The following is a 19113-nucleotide window of genomic DNA, read 5'->3' on the forward strand; positions in this document are numbered from 1 at the left end:
CATCACTCAACCCTCTGGCCCCAGAGTGCCAATGGTGGGCAACCTGAGCTCTCACATGGCCAAGGCCTTAATAGGGTGTGAGGTGTGAGGGTATTTGCACCCAGCAGGGAACAGGGGTGGGCCGGGAGGGCAGGCCTGGAGATTCACCCACCCCTCTCTCATGACTCTTGCAACCAATGGTCTTATGAATTTTCCAGAGAGGCAAAAAATCTAGAGGTATCTATACAGTTCCTGATTTTTAAAAATGTTGGCAGCTAACTTGGTCTTTTTAAAACTCTAAGCCAAAACAATACTGCTGTGGGCTGGACATAATCTAGGAGTCACAAGATCAAAGTGCCTTCATTAAGCGCCAGGGGCTTAGTCTGAATCCTTCACCACTTGTCAACAGTATGGCCCTTAGACTGGTCAACTGGGTCCCAGGCTTTAGTTGGCCCTGCTCGGGTCCTGCAGAGTTTGAGGGCCAAGGAAAGGCCACAGCCCGTCTAGACATGCTCCTCCGACTCTGGACTCCGGAAATCCCTGCTCACACTATGCACAGCCTGCTTCCAGGGCCTTTGTGGACATCTGTCCTTCCAAGGCAGCCTGGTGTGGGCATCTTCAGGCCTGAGGGATGGCCCACTGCAGGGTGGGGGCAGCGTATGCACTGTGGGTCCCCCTTTAGTACAGGATGGAGTAGGGTTTGAACGGAAGGGACAGGACCCCCAACCCCTGTGGTGTATTCCTACCCTTGTCCCTGACAGGCGATTGGTAGGGATGCGGCTGCCTGTCACTACCCAGTGGGGCTCAGTCTATCATAAGAGCTACTACTGATTCACCACTGATCCTGGGCCCAACATGGTCCGCATCTGGACATTTAACTCAGGATGCTTATAAGTCCTGGTCCCTTTGGCAGAGGAAGAAACCAAGGTACCCGCTAGGTGTACAAGCTAGTGTACAAGCTAGTGAGTGGCAGTGTGATTGTGCTTGGTTGTTCAGTCGCGTCCGATTCTTTGCGACCCCGTGGACTGTATGTAGCCTGCCAGGCTCCCCTGTTCATGGGGATTCTCCAAGCAAGAATACTGGAGTGGGTTGCCAAGCCCTCCTCCAGGAGCTCTTCCCGATCCAGGGATCGAACCCACGTCTCCCTCATTGGAGGCGGATTCTTTACCGTCTGAGCCACCAGGGAAGCCCAGTGAGCCGCAGAGCCAGGATGTAAACCAGCCAGCGAACAGCGGAGTAGACCCGCTCCGGGACCAGCCACAATGCGGGGCCGCGGGGCGCTCCCCAACCCCAGGGGACGGCCAGTTCCTCGGCGCCCCCTCCCCGCCCCGCCTGGCCCCCGCGGGGGTGCAGGGACCGCCCGTCGGGTCGCTGAGCGACTGCCCCGCAGCTGCCCGGGGCCTCTCGCGGCCTCAACCCCCGGCCGGCCCGGGGGCCTGGCGGTGACGGCGGCGCCTGGCAGCGGGGGATTTGGATGCTCGGCCCGCGGCTCCCCCGCCCGCGCCGCTGCCGGGGGCTTGGCCGCCCGGACTTATCTCCGCGCCTTCCCGGCATGCCCCGCTCGCCGGCGGCCGCCAGTCCCGCGCCCCGACTCGGCCATCGCGGGGGGCCCGGCCGCGGGAGCGCCCCCGCCTGCGTCCCGGAGCCGCAGCCGCAGCCGCAGGTGGGTGAGCCCGGCGCGCCGCGGAGCTGGGGCCCGGGGCTCCCAGCCCACCGCCCCTTCGGAGCGGGGTGCGCGGGGGTTGGGGGTAGGGGGAAAGGGTGCGGCGGGGGAGGGGAGCCCGGCGCCCGCGAGCGGGCTAAGTTGGAGCCGTGCGCCTCGGAGCCATCGGGCCCCGCGTGGCGCGCGCCGGGGCGCGTGGGGTTCCCTCCCGACGACCTGGGTGTGGGGTGGGTGTTCTGGGTCGGGGCGGGGGGCGGTGCGCCGCGCAGAAGGAAGGAGATGGGGTCTTGGGTCTTGTTTTCTCCTTGTGGATTTAGAACCCACTAGAGGGAAACAGAATAACTCATCCGGAAACACACAGAAAATAACACAAAGAAAAAGGGAAACACACGAAGAAACACTCACGCAGACCGATCGCGGAGAGAGACCGCAACGACTCGAGAGAAAAGCTGGTGCACGCAGAGAAACACACCCGAAACTTCGCACTGGAAGAGAGGAAACAAAGCGGGTGGTCTTTGGAGACCCAGGGCGGGGGGAGGGGAAGGGAAACGCCGAGAAAGCCTGAGACTAGGGGAGGGGAAAAAGAGCCGGGAATGGAGCGGAAAGCTGAGCGAGGGCAAGTGAAGAGAGTGAGAAATGAGAGGGGAAGGAAAGGAAAAGGGCTGAAGGAGGGAGCCCTTTAGGAGGGACAGTACAGAGAAACACATCCACGGTCACCGAGCAGGACACCCCCACGCCTCCTCCTAACACAATCAGAGATGAAAAAGGTAGAGCTCAGTCTTCTCACCCTTGTGGGCAAGTGCACAGCCAGGTGGGACAGCAGCTCTGTGAGTCCTCTGAGTTGGCTTCATTGGCACTTTGAGCCAGCCTAGTCCACCCGGAAAACTCCTATTCAACCGTCAAAACCCAGCTCAAGCATCACCAGCTCTGGGCGAAAAGCTTTCCCAGAAAGTATCTTGCAAACACTGGTACTCTCTTTTCATGTACTTCTGGATGTGGCACATGCACACTAAGTTGAAATGGTTTGTCTGCCTGTCTACCTCTCTCCCCAGGCTCCTCCCCCCACTAGGTTTTGGGGCCCATGTCTTATTTATCTCCAGTCTCCAGAATCCAGTCCTCTGCTTGGTGCATACTAAGTGGTTAATAAATACTTACTGAATGATGATCAGGAGCATTTGGATCTCCAGACATGGAACATAGGATTAAATTCAAATAGAGGAGATGTACTGTCCTGGAGTGAGAATTCTATGTCAAAGCACCCTTTTTTACAGGTGCAGAAATTAAAGCCCAGAAAGGGAGGAAGACTGGCTCAGAAGGACACAAGTGGGAGACCTACAATGAAATAACAGTGTGAATATATACTTCTCTGAGATGCCATTGCTTCTCCAGCCTGTGAGGTTAAAATAGGTGTGAAATAACCTCCTAAATGAAAACAGGCAATAAACAGACGACAAACAGTTTAATACCAGTTGTAAGTTTCCAACGGGACTTCCTTGGTGGCTCAGTGATAAAGAATCCACTTACTGATGCAGGAGACATGGGTTCCATTCCTGGATCAGGAAGATCCCCTGGAGAAGGAAATGGCAACTCACTCCAGTATTCTTGCCTGGGAAATCCTATGGACAGAGGAGCCTGGCGGGCTACAGTCCATGAGGCTGCAAAGAGTCAGACACAACTCAGTGGCTAAACAACAGCAACGTTTCCAAGACTGAAACTCAAGATCAAAACTTACCCCAGAATGTTTAGAATCCTCTTTTCTCCTTAGAAAGGACAAGGCAGGTGATAATCCGTCTCTGTTTGGGTGGATGACGTTATGCTTCCTGACTACATAGACTTGGACAAATTACTTAACCTCTCTGGGCCTCAGTTTTCTCAACTGTAAAATGGGGATACTAACACCGTCCTCATAGGATCGTTAGAAGGATAAACACGTACCACCAAGTGCCTGGCACAGACAGACCCTCAGTGAATACAGCCCCGCCCTTCTTCTTAGGTGGGTGTTCCTTCTGGTGCCTGGTGTGGATACGGAAACAGCAGCGCTACTGACAGTGTATCCTTTTGTCCCGGGCCGAAGGGGCCATCCTGCTCCAACTGGGGAGCAAAGGCTTTGATTCGGTCGGCCAAGAAGTTCATTCAAGTTTTCCCATAACATCTTCCACAAAAACTGGAATGAACTTTTTGGCCAACCCAGTAGTAAAGGAAAAGACAACATTTGGGGCATGACCTAAAATGTGTCTTGATTCTGTTCAGGCCCTCGGGTGTCCACAGGTGGAGCCTTCCGCTCCACCTTCCAGCAGGTAAGACCCCACTCTTTTGCTGCTGCTTCACCAGGCTGCTCAACCCTTGTGTCTTTCCAGCTTCAGCCCATGAGGGGGACTGACCAGGACTGAGGGAGCCAGCTGGAAGCATGGAGACCGTGGTGATTGTTGCCATAGGCGTGCTGGCCACCATCTTTCTGGCCTCCTTTGCAGCCTTGGTGGTGGTTTGCAGGCAGCGCTACTGTCGGCCTCGAGACCTCCTGCAGTGCTATGATTCCAAGTGAGTGGCCCAGGGAGGGAAAGGACGAGAGAGGAACTGTGCCCTGAAGCCCCAACAAAAGAGAAAAGAAGTTTGGTGCTGGGCAACTGTCACTCAACTTTTATCTCGAAAATGGTACCCTAAGGCTGTCATTCCCAGTAAAGATCTCAGAGCCTAAGAATGTTCCATAAGCTCTCCAGCATCCTGAACTGCCTTGGACTCTGTCTGTGAACTTGTTCATCTAGCACCCGTCTATCCCCAGCTGTCCACTTAACAACTGAGCAGGCCAAATCATGGACAGAGGAACCTGGTGGGCTACAGTCCAGGGGCTCACAAAGAGTTGGACACAACTGAGCGACTAAGCACAGCACAGCACAACCCCTTTCTAACCAACCTCGTGCGTCCGTGAGTGCTGAGTCGCTTCAGTCGTGTCTGACTTTGCGTGACCCTGTGGACCAGAGCCCGCCAGGCTGCCCTGTCCATGGGATTCTTCAGGCAAGAATACTCGAGTGGGTTGCCTTGCCCTACTCCAGGGGATCTTCCTGACCCAGGGATAGAACCTGGGTCTCTTATGTCTCCTACAGTGGTAGGTGGGTTCTTTACCGCCAGCACCACCTGGGAAGGCCCCCAACCAACCTCATAGGAGCAGAAATCTGATGCCCCGCACTCCAAGCCACACACTGAAGCAGTAGACACTTGGGGGTTGCAAAACCCCAGCATAAGATCATGTCTCATCTCTGCGCAGATTTCTTCATGATGTTCTTCACATGAAACCTACTTGGTAATCAAGATCTTATTTTCAGGTTAGGGATATTTTAATTCCTACATCCCAAGGGACACTGACCACTAAACCCTGAGTTTCTCTTACCCCTTTGTTTGAATCCTATCAGCATGTCTGTCGAGTGGTCATAATTAGTAAATGCCCATTTGTGTGACCCAGGAAAGCTCTGCGATGGTGTCTCATGTTTTCAAGAACCCTGTTTTAAAGTAGGAGGTGTTTTTACATCCCCCTCTTCTCTAGTATAACTTGGAGGGGGTAGGATCATGCGGGTGGACCAAGGTGGCTCCCAGAAGCTGATTCTACAGAACTAGTAGGGGGTGCAGGTCAGTTTGGGTAATAGGAACTTGAGCTTCTCCATAAAAGGTAGGCTTGAAGGGGAAACAAGTTACAAATGGATGTTTTGTCCTGAAAAAGCATCCCTGTGTAGGATATCTTTGTGATGACTATGGTTGTAGCCCTGCCTTTCTCTGAGCAGCTCTTCTTGTTGTGTGTCGTTTTTTCTTGTGTTCCTGTGCCCTGCCTCCTTGACTCACTCCCTCACCATGTGCCTGGCCCGCACCGAAGTCCCACTCACCTTCGGTTTGGATCTAGAACAAGTTCTTGCTTTCACTTACTCATTCCACTTATCCTTTCGGAGGGTAAGTGGGCCTCGATGAGGAGAGAGTCGGCAGGAACCCACTCACCTGGGCTCTTCCTTCCAGGCCCATCGTGGACCTCATTGGCGCCATGGAGACCCAGTCTGAGCCCTCTGAGCTAGAACTGGATGACGTTGTCATCACCAACCCTCACATCGAGGCCATTCTGGAGAACGAAGACTGGATCGAAGATGCCTCGTAAGGCCTTGGGGACTGTTCGCTTTTCTCCAGCCGCCAGTGGGTGGCGAATTGGGCTCCTGGGTACCCTTTCCTGGCTTCCTTTGCCCGAGCTTGGCTGAGCACCCTGGAGCACTGTGTCCATTGCTGCTTTCCCCTACCCTCACTGTGGGGGGACCTAGAGTGTGACACCACGGTGATTGTCCTCACTTTCCCCATTTTGCAGACCAAACACTGAGGCCTGTAGATGTGTGGCAGAGGTGTTATAAAGTCACCGTGATGTGCTTGGGTTATCCTTGAGGTGCCCGTGAATATGGCCCTCAGGCTCCAGGGATGCAGTCTTTGTCTCTAGGGTCCCTCGGGGATCCCTCCACCCCGCTGCGGGTTCAGAAGTGTGTGTTGCCCCCTTCCCTGTTGCTCAGCCCTTCATTCACTGGGTGGGTGTTAACCGGTGTGATGTGCAGGCTCTGGGCCAGACAATGCAGCTTTGAAACTGGTGGTGGAGACAGAATTCTACTAAATAAGACTATTTTGGAAATGATGGAGGGAAGGGGTGGGTCTCTGCAGGTGCAGTGAGCACACGGAGGAGGCGGCGTCTATGAAGTTGCTGGGCTAGAGGAGCGGGGTGGACCTCTAAAGGCTTTCCCAGAGTGGGCGCCTTTCGTCCCAGGTCTTTTTGTTTTCCTTTTTTTTTTGGCTGCATTTGCAGCATGGGGAGCTTCTCTCCGGCTCCTACTGGAGATAGAACCCCTACTCCCTGCAGTGGAAGCTTGAAGTCTTAATCGCTGGACCGCCAGGGCAATCTCTTCAGGACTTGAAAGATGAGTTCACCAGGCAGAGGATACGGGGAAGGATTCCCTGGGTGGAGGGAACAGTCTCCGAAGCTCAGCTTGTGGCACTAGCTGGAGGAGTCTGTTGGGTGCTGGAGGGGAAAGGGGAAGACAGGGGAAAGAAAGGGCTTCCTGCTTTAGCTCCTGGGCTTGTTCATTTTACCGCTGAGGTGTCTCGGCTCTCAGGTGGTGTCCAGCCGTGCCTGGGGGTCAGAGCTGGAGGAGGCATGGAGGTGGTGGCTGGAGGGAGGTGGGCCTCTCTGGAGAAGCCCTGACAAATGCTTCTTGTCTCCCCAGGGGTCTCATGTCCCACTGCATCGCCATCTTGAAGGTAATACTCTTTGATTTCCCCAGGAGAATAAGGGGGTGGTCACCAAAGCATCTGGGTGCACAGACTTTCCAGGAGGAGGGACTTTGGGAGGAGCGCTGATCCCCAAAGGAGGCCTCTGGTAACTCTTGGAGTTCCTTCTGTTCATTTCCGCTCCTGGTCTGTTCTCCTTTGAATTCTGGAGGCCCTTTCAAAGGCTTTACTCCACCTGATCCTCACAGTACAGTGGCCGGTGGAAAGATAGCAGAGACAGTCACCAATCACATGTTCACTGACCAGGCAGAAAGCTGTGTGCAGAATAGCAGAGCAAGACCGCAGCTATTTGGGGGAAGGGCAGTTCTCAGCTTCTCCTGGATACTTGCATGAACTGAGGGCTCAGCCCTTGAAGCGAGTTGAGCTCTGTATTAGGGCATCTCCAGTTACTAGAAAGTTCCTCACCAGCCCTCTCTGTGACAGTGGTCAGCCAGACAGGACAATCAATCAGTGTTAAAAAATCCAAACCATGATACTTCAGCCTGAGAGCAGACTGTTTTTTGTTTTAAAGCCAACAGCCTCCAGGACAGGGTGGAGAGTTGCACCCAATTTGCATTTAGGGCAATTTTTACAGTTTTGTGTAATTTTTATAGTTTGGGGTAATTTTTATTGTTTTGGGATAATTTTTACAGTTTTAGCATTTGCTTACCAGTTCTTGCCTTACATTCTCAGACTTATTAGGACAATAATAATATTGAAGTGTTTGGCCAGTGGCAAATATTGTTCATTTCAGTAGTAGCCTGGGAAACCACACTTTTCTCTCTTTGTCTAGCAATTATTCAAGATCTCAAAAAAGGCAGCTTTTTTGAAGTGTGTGAAGTGTGTCATTTGAAAATGACACTTAAGTGTCATTCAGTACAAAATATTAAAAAGTCATTTGTCGCACTTCTTCTTTAGCTATTCTTTTAGGGGACAAAGAAGTGCCTGGGAAGATGTTGTCCCAGAGTCCAGGCTTATTGTTGAGTTCCAAGAAGCTCTTTTTAAAAAACTTTATTTATTTTTAATTGAAAGATGATTACTTTACAATACTGTGTTGGTTTCCGCTATACAGCAACATGAATCAGCCATAGGTATACATATGTCCCCTCCCTCTCAAACCTCCCTCCCACCTCCCACTCCATCGCACCCCTTTAGGTTGTCTCAGAGCCCCGGTTTGAGTTGCCTGCGTCATACAGCACGTTCCCACTGCCTGTCTGTTTCACATATGGTGATGTGTGTTTCCACGCTACTCTCTCCACTCATCCCACCCTCTCCTTCCTCCCCTCGCTGTGTCTGTAAGTCTGTTCTCTATGTCTGCATCTCCCTTGCTGCCATGCAAATAGGTTCATCAATACCGTCTTTCTAGATTCGTTTCTGTGCGTTACTATACGCTGTTTGTTTTTCCCCTTCTGACTTACCTCACTCCGTGGTTACAGATGGGGATGGACAGGTCTAATGACTGGAGCAGCGATGCCACATTACGTCTTCCTTCTCCCAACCGGGATGTGTCCTATCTTTGGGTTTTGTCCCCTGCCCTTATCTGTTAGAGGAGGGGGATGAATGGCAGCTGAGGTGCGGGATAAATCAGCCGTAAGGAGTCTTACTGGGCTCAGTGGTCCATCCTGAGACCCTCTCAGCTTCCTCTTGAGTGCTCGAAGCCCTGCTGCTTGGCCACCTGCCCTGGAGACCCTGTGGTGGGGCCTTGAGGGAAGGGCCTGGGCTGTCCCCTGGGTGGGCTCTCGGGCTTCTTTCTGCCTCTCTTCCAGCCCCACGTATATGTGATGAAGTTGATGGAAATTCTTCCCCAGGGACAGAAGCACATCCAGGTTCTGACACTGTGGGGGGCACGACAGTGAGGAGCAAAGCTTTAGGGGTGGCCGGCGCGCTGGTGGATGACGAGAAAGGCCGTGTGTCCCAGTCTTGCCATTTTCCTTCCTGCCCCCCCCCCCCACGGCCCTTTTATCATCCTCATGACAAACATGCTAAAATGTTATCCCAGAAAATTGTTGATATAAATTCTGCTTATCTGGCCATGTTTCTGAGGATGCCTGCAGAGATCTTTATCATTTTGGAAGACAAAGCCAGGAGGTGAAGGAATTGAGAGAGAAAATAGGTTTTGGCCCTGAAGGGAGAGGATGAAGTTAGAGCACATGATTTTTCTTAGGACAGATTATTTCAGCTCAGACTTCTCTTAAGCCGAGAAACCCTGGCCCTGGTCTGAGGTTCCCACCCCACCCTCCTTACCCGGCCGTGTCCTTGGGTTTGCCTCTTCCATCCCTCTCATCTCTGCATGCTTTTCACTTCAGTCTGTCCTTGAGGTTAGGGGGGCCCAGCCGTGGGATGGGGGGTGGTGGTGGCGTGTTTGTCTTCGTGGGATGGCAGAAACCCTCGGGGGCTGGGTCCCCGCCTCATCACCTCTCTGCTCCCTGTTGCGGTAGATCTGTCACACTCTGACCGAGAAGCTCGTTGCCATGACAATGGGCTCAGGGGCCAAGATGAAGACCTCAGCCAGCGTCAGTGACATCATTGTGGTGGCCAAGCGCATCAGCCCCAGGTGAGGTCCCCACACTCCAGGGTGGCGGGGGGCCAGAAGTGGGGGTGGGGGAAGGGACAGGCTCCCCTGAGCAGCTTCAGGGGCAACTTGAATGGTTTATGCCCCACACATTCCCAGAGAGCCCAGGAGGGTTTAGAGGCTGGGAGACTTTTCAGGCTAGGGTGGTGTCACAGGCTCCCCTCCCCTCCGGCGTGACCCCTCCCATAGGTTTTTTGGGAAGTGCCAGCATATGACTAGGGCCCCCCAGCTCCCTCTTCCTCAATCCCATGCCAGCTGGGGCAGCTCTCCTTCCCCTGGGCACACCTTCCCGGGCTCTGGGCCAGCAAGCGCACTTGCCACTGGTGCCCACACCCCAGTGAGCAGTGAGCTTCCCGTGTGCCCCACCCCAGCTGATATCTGTACTGAGACCAGCCCCGGCCCCATCCATGGCCAGGCCAGCAGCCCCCAAGCCCGGGTGGGAGGTGAAGGGATCATTCATATCTCCCAGATTCCAGGCTGTCTGCAGAATCCCACGTAGGAGGCAACCGGCTGGACTGCAGGCGACAGCAGCTCCACCCCTTCTTCATCTGGCCTCCGTTTTGTGAAGAAAAGAAAGCTCTGTTTCTTAGAGGGAAGGGTGGTACTAAGTTGGGGCTGCCATCTAGTGGCTGGTATGTGGATGTGCCTGAGCCAGGAGTTTTTTTCCCCAGTTCAGGAGGTTTTCTTAAATCAGCCTCCTGAGTTCCAGGGGTCCTCGCTTTCGCCTGTGGGCTGGGATGGATCTCAAGGAACTAGTCCTCGGAGGGAACGTGAAAGAGTTGGTTAAAGAGTTGGTGCACTTGAACTCTGTCCAGGGAGTTCAGTGAGTTGAGACAGTGGGAGGGAGATAATCCAGAAGGATCTGAGCTGTCTCTGGAGCTGTCCCGGGCGGGTGTGGCTACAGGAATGGGATCAGCCTAGGTCGGCCCCTGGCCTGAAGTGGACCCAGGCTCCGAGCAAGCACCAGCCCTTCCTCTAGTATATGCTGGACTTCGCTCATACTTCCTGTCACTTCTAAGAGCCGTCCCAGGTCCTGGCAAATTCCTGTGACGCCAGGATACAAGGCAGCATCACCGGGGGGCTTGGAGAAGGAGACAGAGGGCGATTTCTGAGTCCCAGTGGAGTCCTGGGGGGTCAGGCCTAGCAGCGGTGCTGGAGCGAGGGTGTGAAAGCGCTCAGAGGGTGGACCTCACGCGGGGCGCTCACTGGCCCGTCCTACTGAGCACCTTGGACTGCTTCCAGAACGATCCCTGCCATAAATCGGTCAGGGTCCTTGCTCTCTCTGCCCTCACACATCTTTTATCCCCATGGCTTTTCTTATTCTATTTTGTGCAGTGTATTGATAGCATACTCGTTTCAAGAAGAGTGGCTTCAGCTGCTGCTGCTGCTGCTAAGTCGCATCAGTCGTGTCCGACTCTGTGTGACCCCATAGACGGCAGCCCACCAGGCTCCTCTGTCCCTGGGATTCTCCAGGCAAGAATACTGGAGTGGGTTGCCATTTCCTTCTCCAGTGCATGAAAGTGAAAGTGAAGTCGCTCAGTCGTGTCCAACTCTTAGCGACCCCATGGACTGTAGCCTTCCAGGCTCCTCTGTCCATGGATTCTCCAGGCAAGAGTACTGGAGTGGCTTGCCATTGTCTTCTCCTACAGGGTAGGAAAAAGGGCTGGCCAAGTTGGGCACTGAGTGACCATGCGTCTGTGCTTCCTCATCAGCCCCTCAGCCCCAAGAGAAGGATCTTCAAGCCTGTTTGCAAGTGCTTTTGGAAATCAAACAACTCATTGTTATTTTTTGCTTCTTGACTAAATGGTCCAGGAGCAAGAATTTGAATGAAAACATTGAATCATGCAAATGAGGATGAATAAGTAGTTCCTTCTTGAATTTGATTTTTTAAAAAATTAACTATGAACTGTATCATGTGCTGCAAGAAATCCAGTGGAGCAGTTTGAACCCAAATTAAACTTGGAGCATTTTTTTAGTGTTCTGAATATCTACCTGTAACTATTTTTTAAAAAAAATACAAAAGTAATAAGCACTTGTAAAAGTTAAAAATTGCAGAAATAGAGAATTTGAAAAGTGAAGGGACTCGCCACCCCCCAGTCCCACCCCATCCCAATTCCTGGAAGTAATCAATCACTGTTCAATGGTAAGTATTTCTGCAGACTGGTCCCTCACTTCCTGCCAAATGTCATAGCTATTGTTTATTCATTTTTATGCAAATAGGATCCATCAGACTTTATATCTTGTTTGGCAGTTTGCCTTTTTGATGATAGTAGTATATCTTGAACATCATTTCACATATGTGAACTTGTACTTTTTAATCCATTGGAACTGAAAACCAGAAGAAATATTCTCTAAACAGAAGTCAAAGTCTTTTTAATTAATTAATTTTATCTATTTAAACTTTTAAAATTTATTTTCATTTATTTGTTTTTAAAAGATTTAATTTTTCACTTATTTATTTGGCTGCACTGGGTCTTTATCGTGGCATGTGGGATCTAGTTCCCTGACCAAGGATCAAACCTGGGCCCCCTGCATTGGTAGCGCAGAGTCTTAGCCACTGGACCACCAGGGAAGTCTCTGAAGTCTTTCTGTTTAAGTACCTGTCCGAGAATGCAGTTACAGAAAGTCACTAAAGGCTGGGTCTGGAATGTCTAAAGAGAAGCTTTGGGGTGAGGAAAGGAAGGAAGGAGAAAAGGCCATAAGAAAAGGGAAATACTGAAAACCTTTTGCCTCCCCTCAGAGTGGACGACGTTGTGAAATCCATGTACCCTCCGCTGGACCCAAAGCTGCTGGATGCCCGGTGAGAGGGGTGGGGTGGTCGTGTCTCTTTTCACGCTGAAAGCTCCCCATGTTATCAGATCTGTGAGGTTGGCTGTTTTGGTGGTGGTGGAGAAGTCTGCTTTGTTGGGTTCCCAAGACTGCCCCAGCTTTGGGTACCATTCACTTCACTGTGAAGGGTCAGCCAACCAGTGAGCCAGGCCTGGCTGGATGCTCGTGGCCAGAGTTCTTCCTGAAACCCCAGAGGAGCAGGAGGAAGAAACAGTCTTAGGTTTTGAATTTTCTGTGATGAAACGTCCATCCAAGCTAAGTCCTATCTGCACCTCCCCACCCTCCCATTGCCCCCATGGCTCTCTCTGCTCTTTGGACCCCTGAAGCAGACACGCCTCAGCTGTGAGTACTGCCCAGTGGGTCGCTGGTGTGGGTGGTGGGCAGGAATTGAGACTGGAAGTGACAGGTCAGCTAAAGCTGTGCTCACCTTCTCAGTACATGCCCAGGAACCCTGTCTCATGATCGGCCCTCATACACAGAGCATACTTACGCTTTTGAGATTGTTATGTTCCTCTACCAAATGCAAACCCACTTAAAAAGAAACAAAACAAAGCATGTTCCTTTGTCTCTCGGATTTATATGACTGTTTCACAGGCCCATTGTGTAATAATTGCCAGACAGGCTGTGGGTCACAGCAATTCTGTTGGTTTCTCTACTCTACTTCTATTACTGCCCAGCTGTGTTCATGGGCTCGTCATCTGTAATGCATTCCCAAACGCATCATGCGTACTCACTATTTAGAAGATGCTCTACAGTGAATTTTTCCATACTGAAAAAGCAAGCCACCTCCTCTATTTGGTTTGTAGTTAAATTTTTTGTGAGAATATGGTAAACCAGCGCTGGGTCTTATTGATTCAGAATCAATACATGATGCCCAAGGTGGGGTATGAAGATCCTGTCTTTAAGTGGGCAGCAGCTGGGGATGTGCTTATCCCATTGGCTAGACCCAGACTGTCCCACAGAACCCTCTTCTGGGAGATGTTATTGGATGTGTTGCAGAACGTGGGCTCCCAGTCTTAAATAAGTTAGTGAGACTCAAAGAGTATTACATTCTTTTCCTAGAACTTTATCATGTGCATCATCTGAGAAGGGCTTCAGCTACCTTTGTTTAACCCAGATGTTCCCAAATTTATTTGAGCATGGAACCCTTTTAAAATTACATACCTAGCCACCTCTTGAGGACGGGACTCCAGCTTGGGGAACCCTAGTCTAGACTCTGTCCCTTTGGGCTTTAGGGCAAAGTCCCTTAGATCCTAGGGAAGCTGATCCTGTTTTTTTTTTTTTTTTTTACCTAGGACAACTGCCCTGCTGCTGTCAGTCAGTCATCTGGTGTTGGTGACCAGGAACGCCTGCCACCTGACCGGAGGCCTGGATTGGATTGATCAGTCGCTGACAGCCGCCGAGGAGCACTTGGAAGTCCTTCGAGAAGCAGCCTTAGCTTCTGAACCAGATAAAGGCCTCCCAGGCCCCGAAGGCTTCCTTCAGGAGCAGTCAGCCATTTAGTGCCTAACTGGCCAGCAACTGGTCACAGGGGCCAGTCTGCTGCCATGACTGGGTGGCTCAGCTGAGCCTTCCGCTTCTTCCTGTAGAGTTAGTTGCTCTCCACGGCTGGGGAGTCCAGCTGTGTTTGTGTAGTAAAGCAGTTGGTGCCTCTGTTGTAGTTACAAATGGCAGCTGGTAAGTGGCAGTCTAATCCCACAATTAGGGGAGATGACAGTCACCATCTGTACAGCTGAGCTTTGAAAACGGGAGGACTGTATGCTGTATTTAGCTCACCTAGTGCTTTCAAGAAAATCCAGCCACCGTCTTAAGCATCAGGAGGTTTCACATTAAAATCAGAATTTCTGGCTTCTCTCAAACAATCAGAACATGATGAAGCAGCTCTGATCTGCATTTTCCAAAGTGGACAATCAGTTGGAACTAAAGAGGAGTTGCCTCTCTTGACAATACTTGTCCATTTTCGTTTATTTGTGATGTGTGTCTGGTCCCTGAGGATCTGAGTGCCTACTTCACTTTATAGGTTTGGGTTTGAAGGTGAGCAATGTAGAGTTGATCATTCCCTTATCATTATGCCTGCAATTTTACCTAGCTACCACTAGGTGGAGAGTAAATACATACTTAGCTTTCCCTCCAGCGTGTGGTTATTGAGTCAGATGCAAGTGCGTGGTGTGATGGGACATATCTGAGAACTGAGGGTGGAAGGAGAGGGGCTGTGACTCTCGAGGATGCCTTGTGGGTCTGACTCAAAATATTCAGAGACCTCCTCCCCAGAGTTCAGACAGGTGAAAATACCACCAGGCGGTAGTTTCCACACTAGGAATGACATCCACAAAAGATGGGTTCCCATTCCTTTGGTATCTGTTTGGCAGTTATTGAAAGGTGAGGACCATTTTTTATGATTTGAGACCTTTGGAGGACCCAGAATCACAATTGCCTAATCCAGTGTGTGTTCGTGGCTCAGTCATGTCCAACTCTTTGCAGCTCCATGGACTGTAGCCCGCCAGGCTCCTCTATCCACAGAATTCTCCAGGCAAAAATACTGAAGTAGGTAGCCGTTACCTTCTCAACTTAGGGATCTTCCCAACCTAGGGATCAAACCTGGGTCTCCTGCTTTGCAGCCAGATTCTATACCATCTGAGCCACCAGACATGCATCCAAATTCCATCATTTCCATCACAAGCATATAGGAACACCTGGAATACTTTGCTTCCTCCCGGGATCTCAGAGTCAACCTCGCTCTTTGGAGGGGGCACTGGCTCAGGAGCTGCCTTGGTTCATATCCTGTACTGTTAAGCATGTTTGGAACTCCATGTCTGTTCCCATTTCATTTTCTGTGCCCTATTTCAAGTCAGCAAATCCCTCAGCCTGATTTTAGAGAACCAAGAACCCATCATGGTCCCAAGCCCAAGATCGGGACCTTGCTCATCACTGAGATGTGTCATCCATACAATTTCTCCTAAAAAGCAAGAGGCTTCTCACTAGCACAGTGCATGCCAGTTCCCCACTTGAGAAGATGGATTCTCAACAGGGAAGCTGGGGATCAACTCTCATAGAAGGATGGAAGGATTCCTGATGACAGGGGGCACCTTATTGGATTGTCTGCTCCTATCAACGCTGACCACATGCTGGGTAACTTTCCTGTCTTGCTGGTGAGCTGTGAATGGGAAATATTCAGAATTACTTTGACTTTTCTTTCCTATATTTTTAAGATTTCTTTTTATATGGACCATTTTTAAAGTCTTTATTGAATTTGTTACAATATTTCTTCTGTTGTTTATGTTGCATTTTCTTGGCCGGCCATGAGGCATGCGGGATCTTAGCTTCCTGACCAGGGATGAAATTCGCACCCTCTGCATTGGAAACCTGGAGTCTAAACCACTCCCCACTTTGACTTTTCTATCTGTGGGCTCCATCATAGGTATCCAGAGTCCTGCTTTTGTCCTTTTCCCTCCCTTTCAATACCTGCTTTTGTTACCAGACTGGGAACCACCATGCTAAGGTTGCAGTGACTGCCACAGCTGTCACTGTCCCTGCATTTCAACCCGGACCAGAGCCCTTAGCCAAAGAGAGCCCTTAACCTCTCAGACACCATCCACAGGTGTGGGGTTAGAAGTGGAGAAGTTTCCCAGCATCTCTTCCTGTCTCTTCTCATTCCCATCTCTTCTCTGAGCCCTGGCAAGTCCTGGACCACCGGCTCCCCCAAGCCCTGAGATGCTGATCCTTTAGTAGTGAGGTTCCTGAAGACCTTAAAAGCGTCTGCCAGGCTGCAGAATCTGCGATTCTGCTGCTGTATAGTCTTCCTTTTGTCTCTAGCTCAGGACAAATATGTCTCTGGATCTGGTTGCTGTTGGCGCCTGGTGGATGAGGTGGAAGCACCGTCTTTGGGGTGGGTCTTTTCTAGCCCTTTGGGAGTTGGCAGAACTTGCCTCTTTTCTTGGGAGAGGCTGGTTGGGGAGCTGGGGATCCAGCCAGGTGTGGTTTCCCAGAGGACGGGCACAGCCCAAGTCCCTAGTTCACTGGTGTCGGTGTGTATCGTCATAGATCCTTTCTCCCATGACCCCTACCCCCACCTCCTACCCTGGAGCAGGAACAACAGACTCAGATTCTGAACGAAGAAGAAACTAGGGATCAGAATTGAGTATGAGATGAGCAAGCGCTTTGAAGTCAGACAGAATTAGATTCAAACTTGGGTTCAGTCATTGTGTGAGCTTGGACAAGTTTCTTAATCTCTCTGGTCCTAAGCTCTGTCATCTGTAAAAAATCAAGGTTGCTGCCTCATTGAGCCTCTCAGGTGGCTTAGTGGTAAAGAATCTACCTGGTATTGCAAGAGACAGAAGATGTGGGTCCAGATGCTTCCCTGGGTCAGGAAGATCCCCTGGGGAAGGAAACGGCAACCCACTCCAGTATTCTTGCCTGGAAAAGCCCTCAGGGTTGGTATGCCAATTAAATGAAGCAGTATATGCAAAATGCCCAACTGTGTGCCTGGTACTCATTAGCCAATGTTAACCCTTCTCTCCCCAGAGCTCCTTGTGCCCTGGAGCAGCTGATCAAGATGGTGTCACCCCAGTTACCATAGCTCTGTCTAAGCAGGAGCTCAGGAGCCGAGTAGCCAAAAGTCCGGAATCCACTGCAGTAGGGAGGGTGGCCCAGCCTTGTGCCTGCCCCACCCCAGCTGTGTTCACAACAGGAAGGCAGTCCACGCTCCTGGCCTCTTAGCAGCGTTCCCAGGGTTGACTGCCCAAACCCACATTCCTTCAGAGCGCGGCCTGGAGCCTCCTCCAGCTTGTGAAATCTCCCAGACAGAACACGTGTTCTTGGCATCCGACTTGCCCTGGTGCTTACCCTGACCGCCTCATTCCAGGAGTTCCTTCTCTTCAGAGACCCTTTCCACTCTGCATGGCCACACAAGCCTGACCTTAACAAAATGACTTACAGTTCAAAGCCCCTGAGTTGCGTTACGACCTTGGACACTTTGGAAAGGTGTCAAGTGAAGAATTTCCATCTATTTCCTCCTTCACTCCCTCTGTCCTCCTCTCCCTCCCTTCTCATTTCCCCCCTCCCTCCTCTTCTCCCTCCCACCCACAAGTACTGTTACTTACTCTGGAGGAAGTGTAGTGCTAGGTGCTGGGAATATGAAACCAAAGTCACAATCCCTGGTCTTAAAAAGCAGAGACAGGGACTTCCCTGACAGTCCAGTGGTTGAGACTTCACCTTCCCATGCAAGGGACTAGGGTTCGATCCCTAGTCGGGAAACTAGGGGTTGGACAGGTTGGCAGATCATGGAGGACCTTATAGGTTCTATTAGGGAGTTGAAGCTTCATCCTGAGCATAATGGGGACCTAGAAAGGCTTTCCCTGGGAGGTGACTTGGTCAGATTCGCAATTTAGAAAGAGAGTCATTTATTTCATACCCTAGGATGTTAGACTCCAAGACCCAGAAATGTCCTGATGTCACTGTTACGTGTTTCCTGCCCCCTGAGTCTGAGAGGCTCATGACTCAATCACAGTATAAAGGCAGGGTGGGCAAATGCGTAGGGATAGAGGAAGAGAGGGGCTGGGGCTGGAACAGGAAGTGCCGGGGTAATGACCTAATCCCGCTGGGTCTGATCCTGGTAGGTAGTTACCGTGTCTTTGTATCAGAAATGCTAATGGGCAGTTTTGAGAATTTGCAACATCCCTTGGTTCTTACTGTTTAATTCTACATCTGTTTTATCATGCCCATTTTACGGATCAGCAAATCAAAGCCTAGAGAGAGAAGGATGAGAGAAGGGGGCATTCCCTGGTGATCTAGTGGTTGGCACTTAGCACTTTCACTGCTGTGGCCTGGGTTTAATCCCTGGTCAGGTAACTGAGATCCTGCGAGCCTTGTGGCACGGCCACCCCTCCCTCCCAGGAAAGAATGAGAGCGGGAACTCCAACTCTCCACTTTGTGTTCTTTAAAAAAATTTATTTATTTATTTATTTATTATTTATTTGGCCGCACCCGGTCTAGTTCCCTGACCAGAGATTGAACCTGGCTCCCCTGCATTGGGAGCTGGCAGTCTTAGCCCCTGGACCCCCAGGGAAGTCCCCCACCTGTGTTCTCTACCTACTCCTGCCTGCCTGCGTTCAGTGGGTGGGGAAATCCATAACAAGAAGGAAACAGCAGATACCAGAGTTATTCTATTCTCTTCTAGTATTTTTCATTAAAAATGGTGGTCATGACCCATACATTAATTTCATGGCCTACTAATTGGTTACAACCCCCAGGATGATAGAACATGGGCACTAAAATGAGAGCTGGGGCATGGGTGAGATAGTCTCTCTCCACTCAAGATGACTTAATTTTACCCTTTTTAAGTAAAGCATGCATTTACCAGAATAACAGCAAAAAAATTTATGGTGCAAAATGGAATAATTAATTTATTACGTGATTAATTAGTTCAAAAGTCATCTGTGGACTCTCTACACTGGATTAAACCCTGGGATGCAGGAATGAATAAAAATATAATGCCTCTCTTGAGATGCATATGATCTAAGGTGGAAAGAAACCCATAAAGAGTGATTTTCAATCTGTTAATAATTCGGTTAATTGCTGGATAAGGGACTGTGTGTGTTAGTGGTAGCACAGAGCAGGGGCAGCAACCTCATCTCACGAGAGAGTTTCTAAGAGTTTCCCAAAGATGATGCTGTCTCAGAAGCATTGTTAAGGAGGACAAGTGTTAGCCGGGAAAAGAAGATTGCATGAGATCTAGGAGGCGGTGGTGGTGGAGGAGAACAGAGGCCTGGGGAAGGGCAGTCTGTGCAGCCGA

General features: G+C 50.9%; 1 protein-coding gene and 1 non-coding gene across 4 annotated transcripts; one reads left to right on the forward strand and one right to left on the reverse strand.

The window, feature by feature from the left end:
* The first annotated feature begins 1538 nt into the window (after window positions 1-1538).
* On the forward strand, window positions 1539-14450 carry TMEM98 (transmembrane protein 98). Of its 3 annotated transcripts, XM_086355607.1 has the most exons (8): window positions 1539-1642; window positions 2914-3635; window positions 4000-4180; window positions 5642-5773; window positions 6880-6913; window positions 9361-9476; window positions 12235-12294; window positions 13619-14450. In XM_086355607.1, exons 3-8 carry the CDS (start codon window positions 4050-4052, stop codon window positions 13824-13826), a joined length of 681 nt encoding a protein of 226 aa, XP_086211733.1. In that variant the 5' UTR covers window positions 1539-1642; window positions 2914-3635; window positions 4000-4049; the 3' UTR covers window positions 13827-14450. The 3 variants fall into 3 exon arrangements, with proteins under 3 accessions (XP_086211733.1, XP_086211734.1, XP_086211732.1); XM_086355608.1 differs by lacking the exon at window positions 2914-3635 and having other exon boundaries at window positions 6462-6913; XM_086355606.1 differs by lacking the exon at window positions 2914-3635.
* Window positions 11994-12066, reverse strand: TRNAG-ACC (transfer RNA glycine (anticodon ACC)). The gene has a single exon. It is a non-coding gene; the product is annotated as a tRNA-Gly (tRNA).
* Window positions 14451-19113: the final 4663 nt, after the last annotated feature.

The sequence above is a fragment of the Bos grunniens genome, chromosome 19, assembly GCF_055505025.1.
Source record: "Bos grunniens cultivar Pamir isolate PY7600 chromosome 19, Bosgru_T2T1.0, whole genome shotgun sequence".
Classification (NCBI taxonomy): Eukaryota; Metazoa; Chordata; class Mammalia; order Artiodactyla; family Bovidae; genus Bos; species Bos grunniens.

Bases quoted from the DNA above. Each gene is read 5' to 3' on its own strand.
- TMEM98 (XM_086355607.1), top strand. From the start codon at position 4,050: ATGGAGACCGTGGTGATTGTTGCCATAGGCGTGCTGGCCACCATCTTT. The intron at 6,914-9,360 runs GTAATACTCTTT...CTGTTGCGGTAG, and splicing joins ACTGCATCGCCATCTTGAAG to ATCTGTCACACTCTGACCGA. The intron at 12,295-13,618 runs GTGAGAGGGGTG...TTTTTTACCTAG, and splicing joins CCAAAGCTGCTGGATGCCCG to GACAACTGCCCTGCTGCTGT.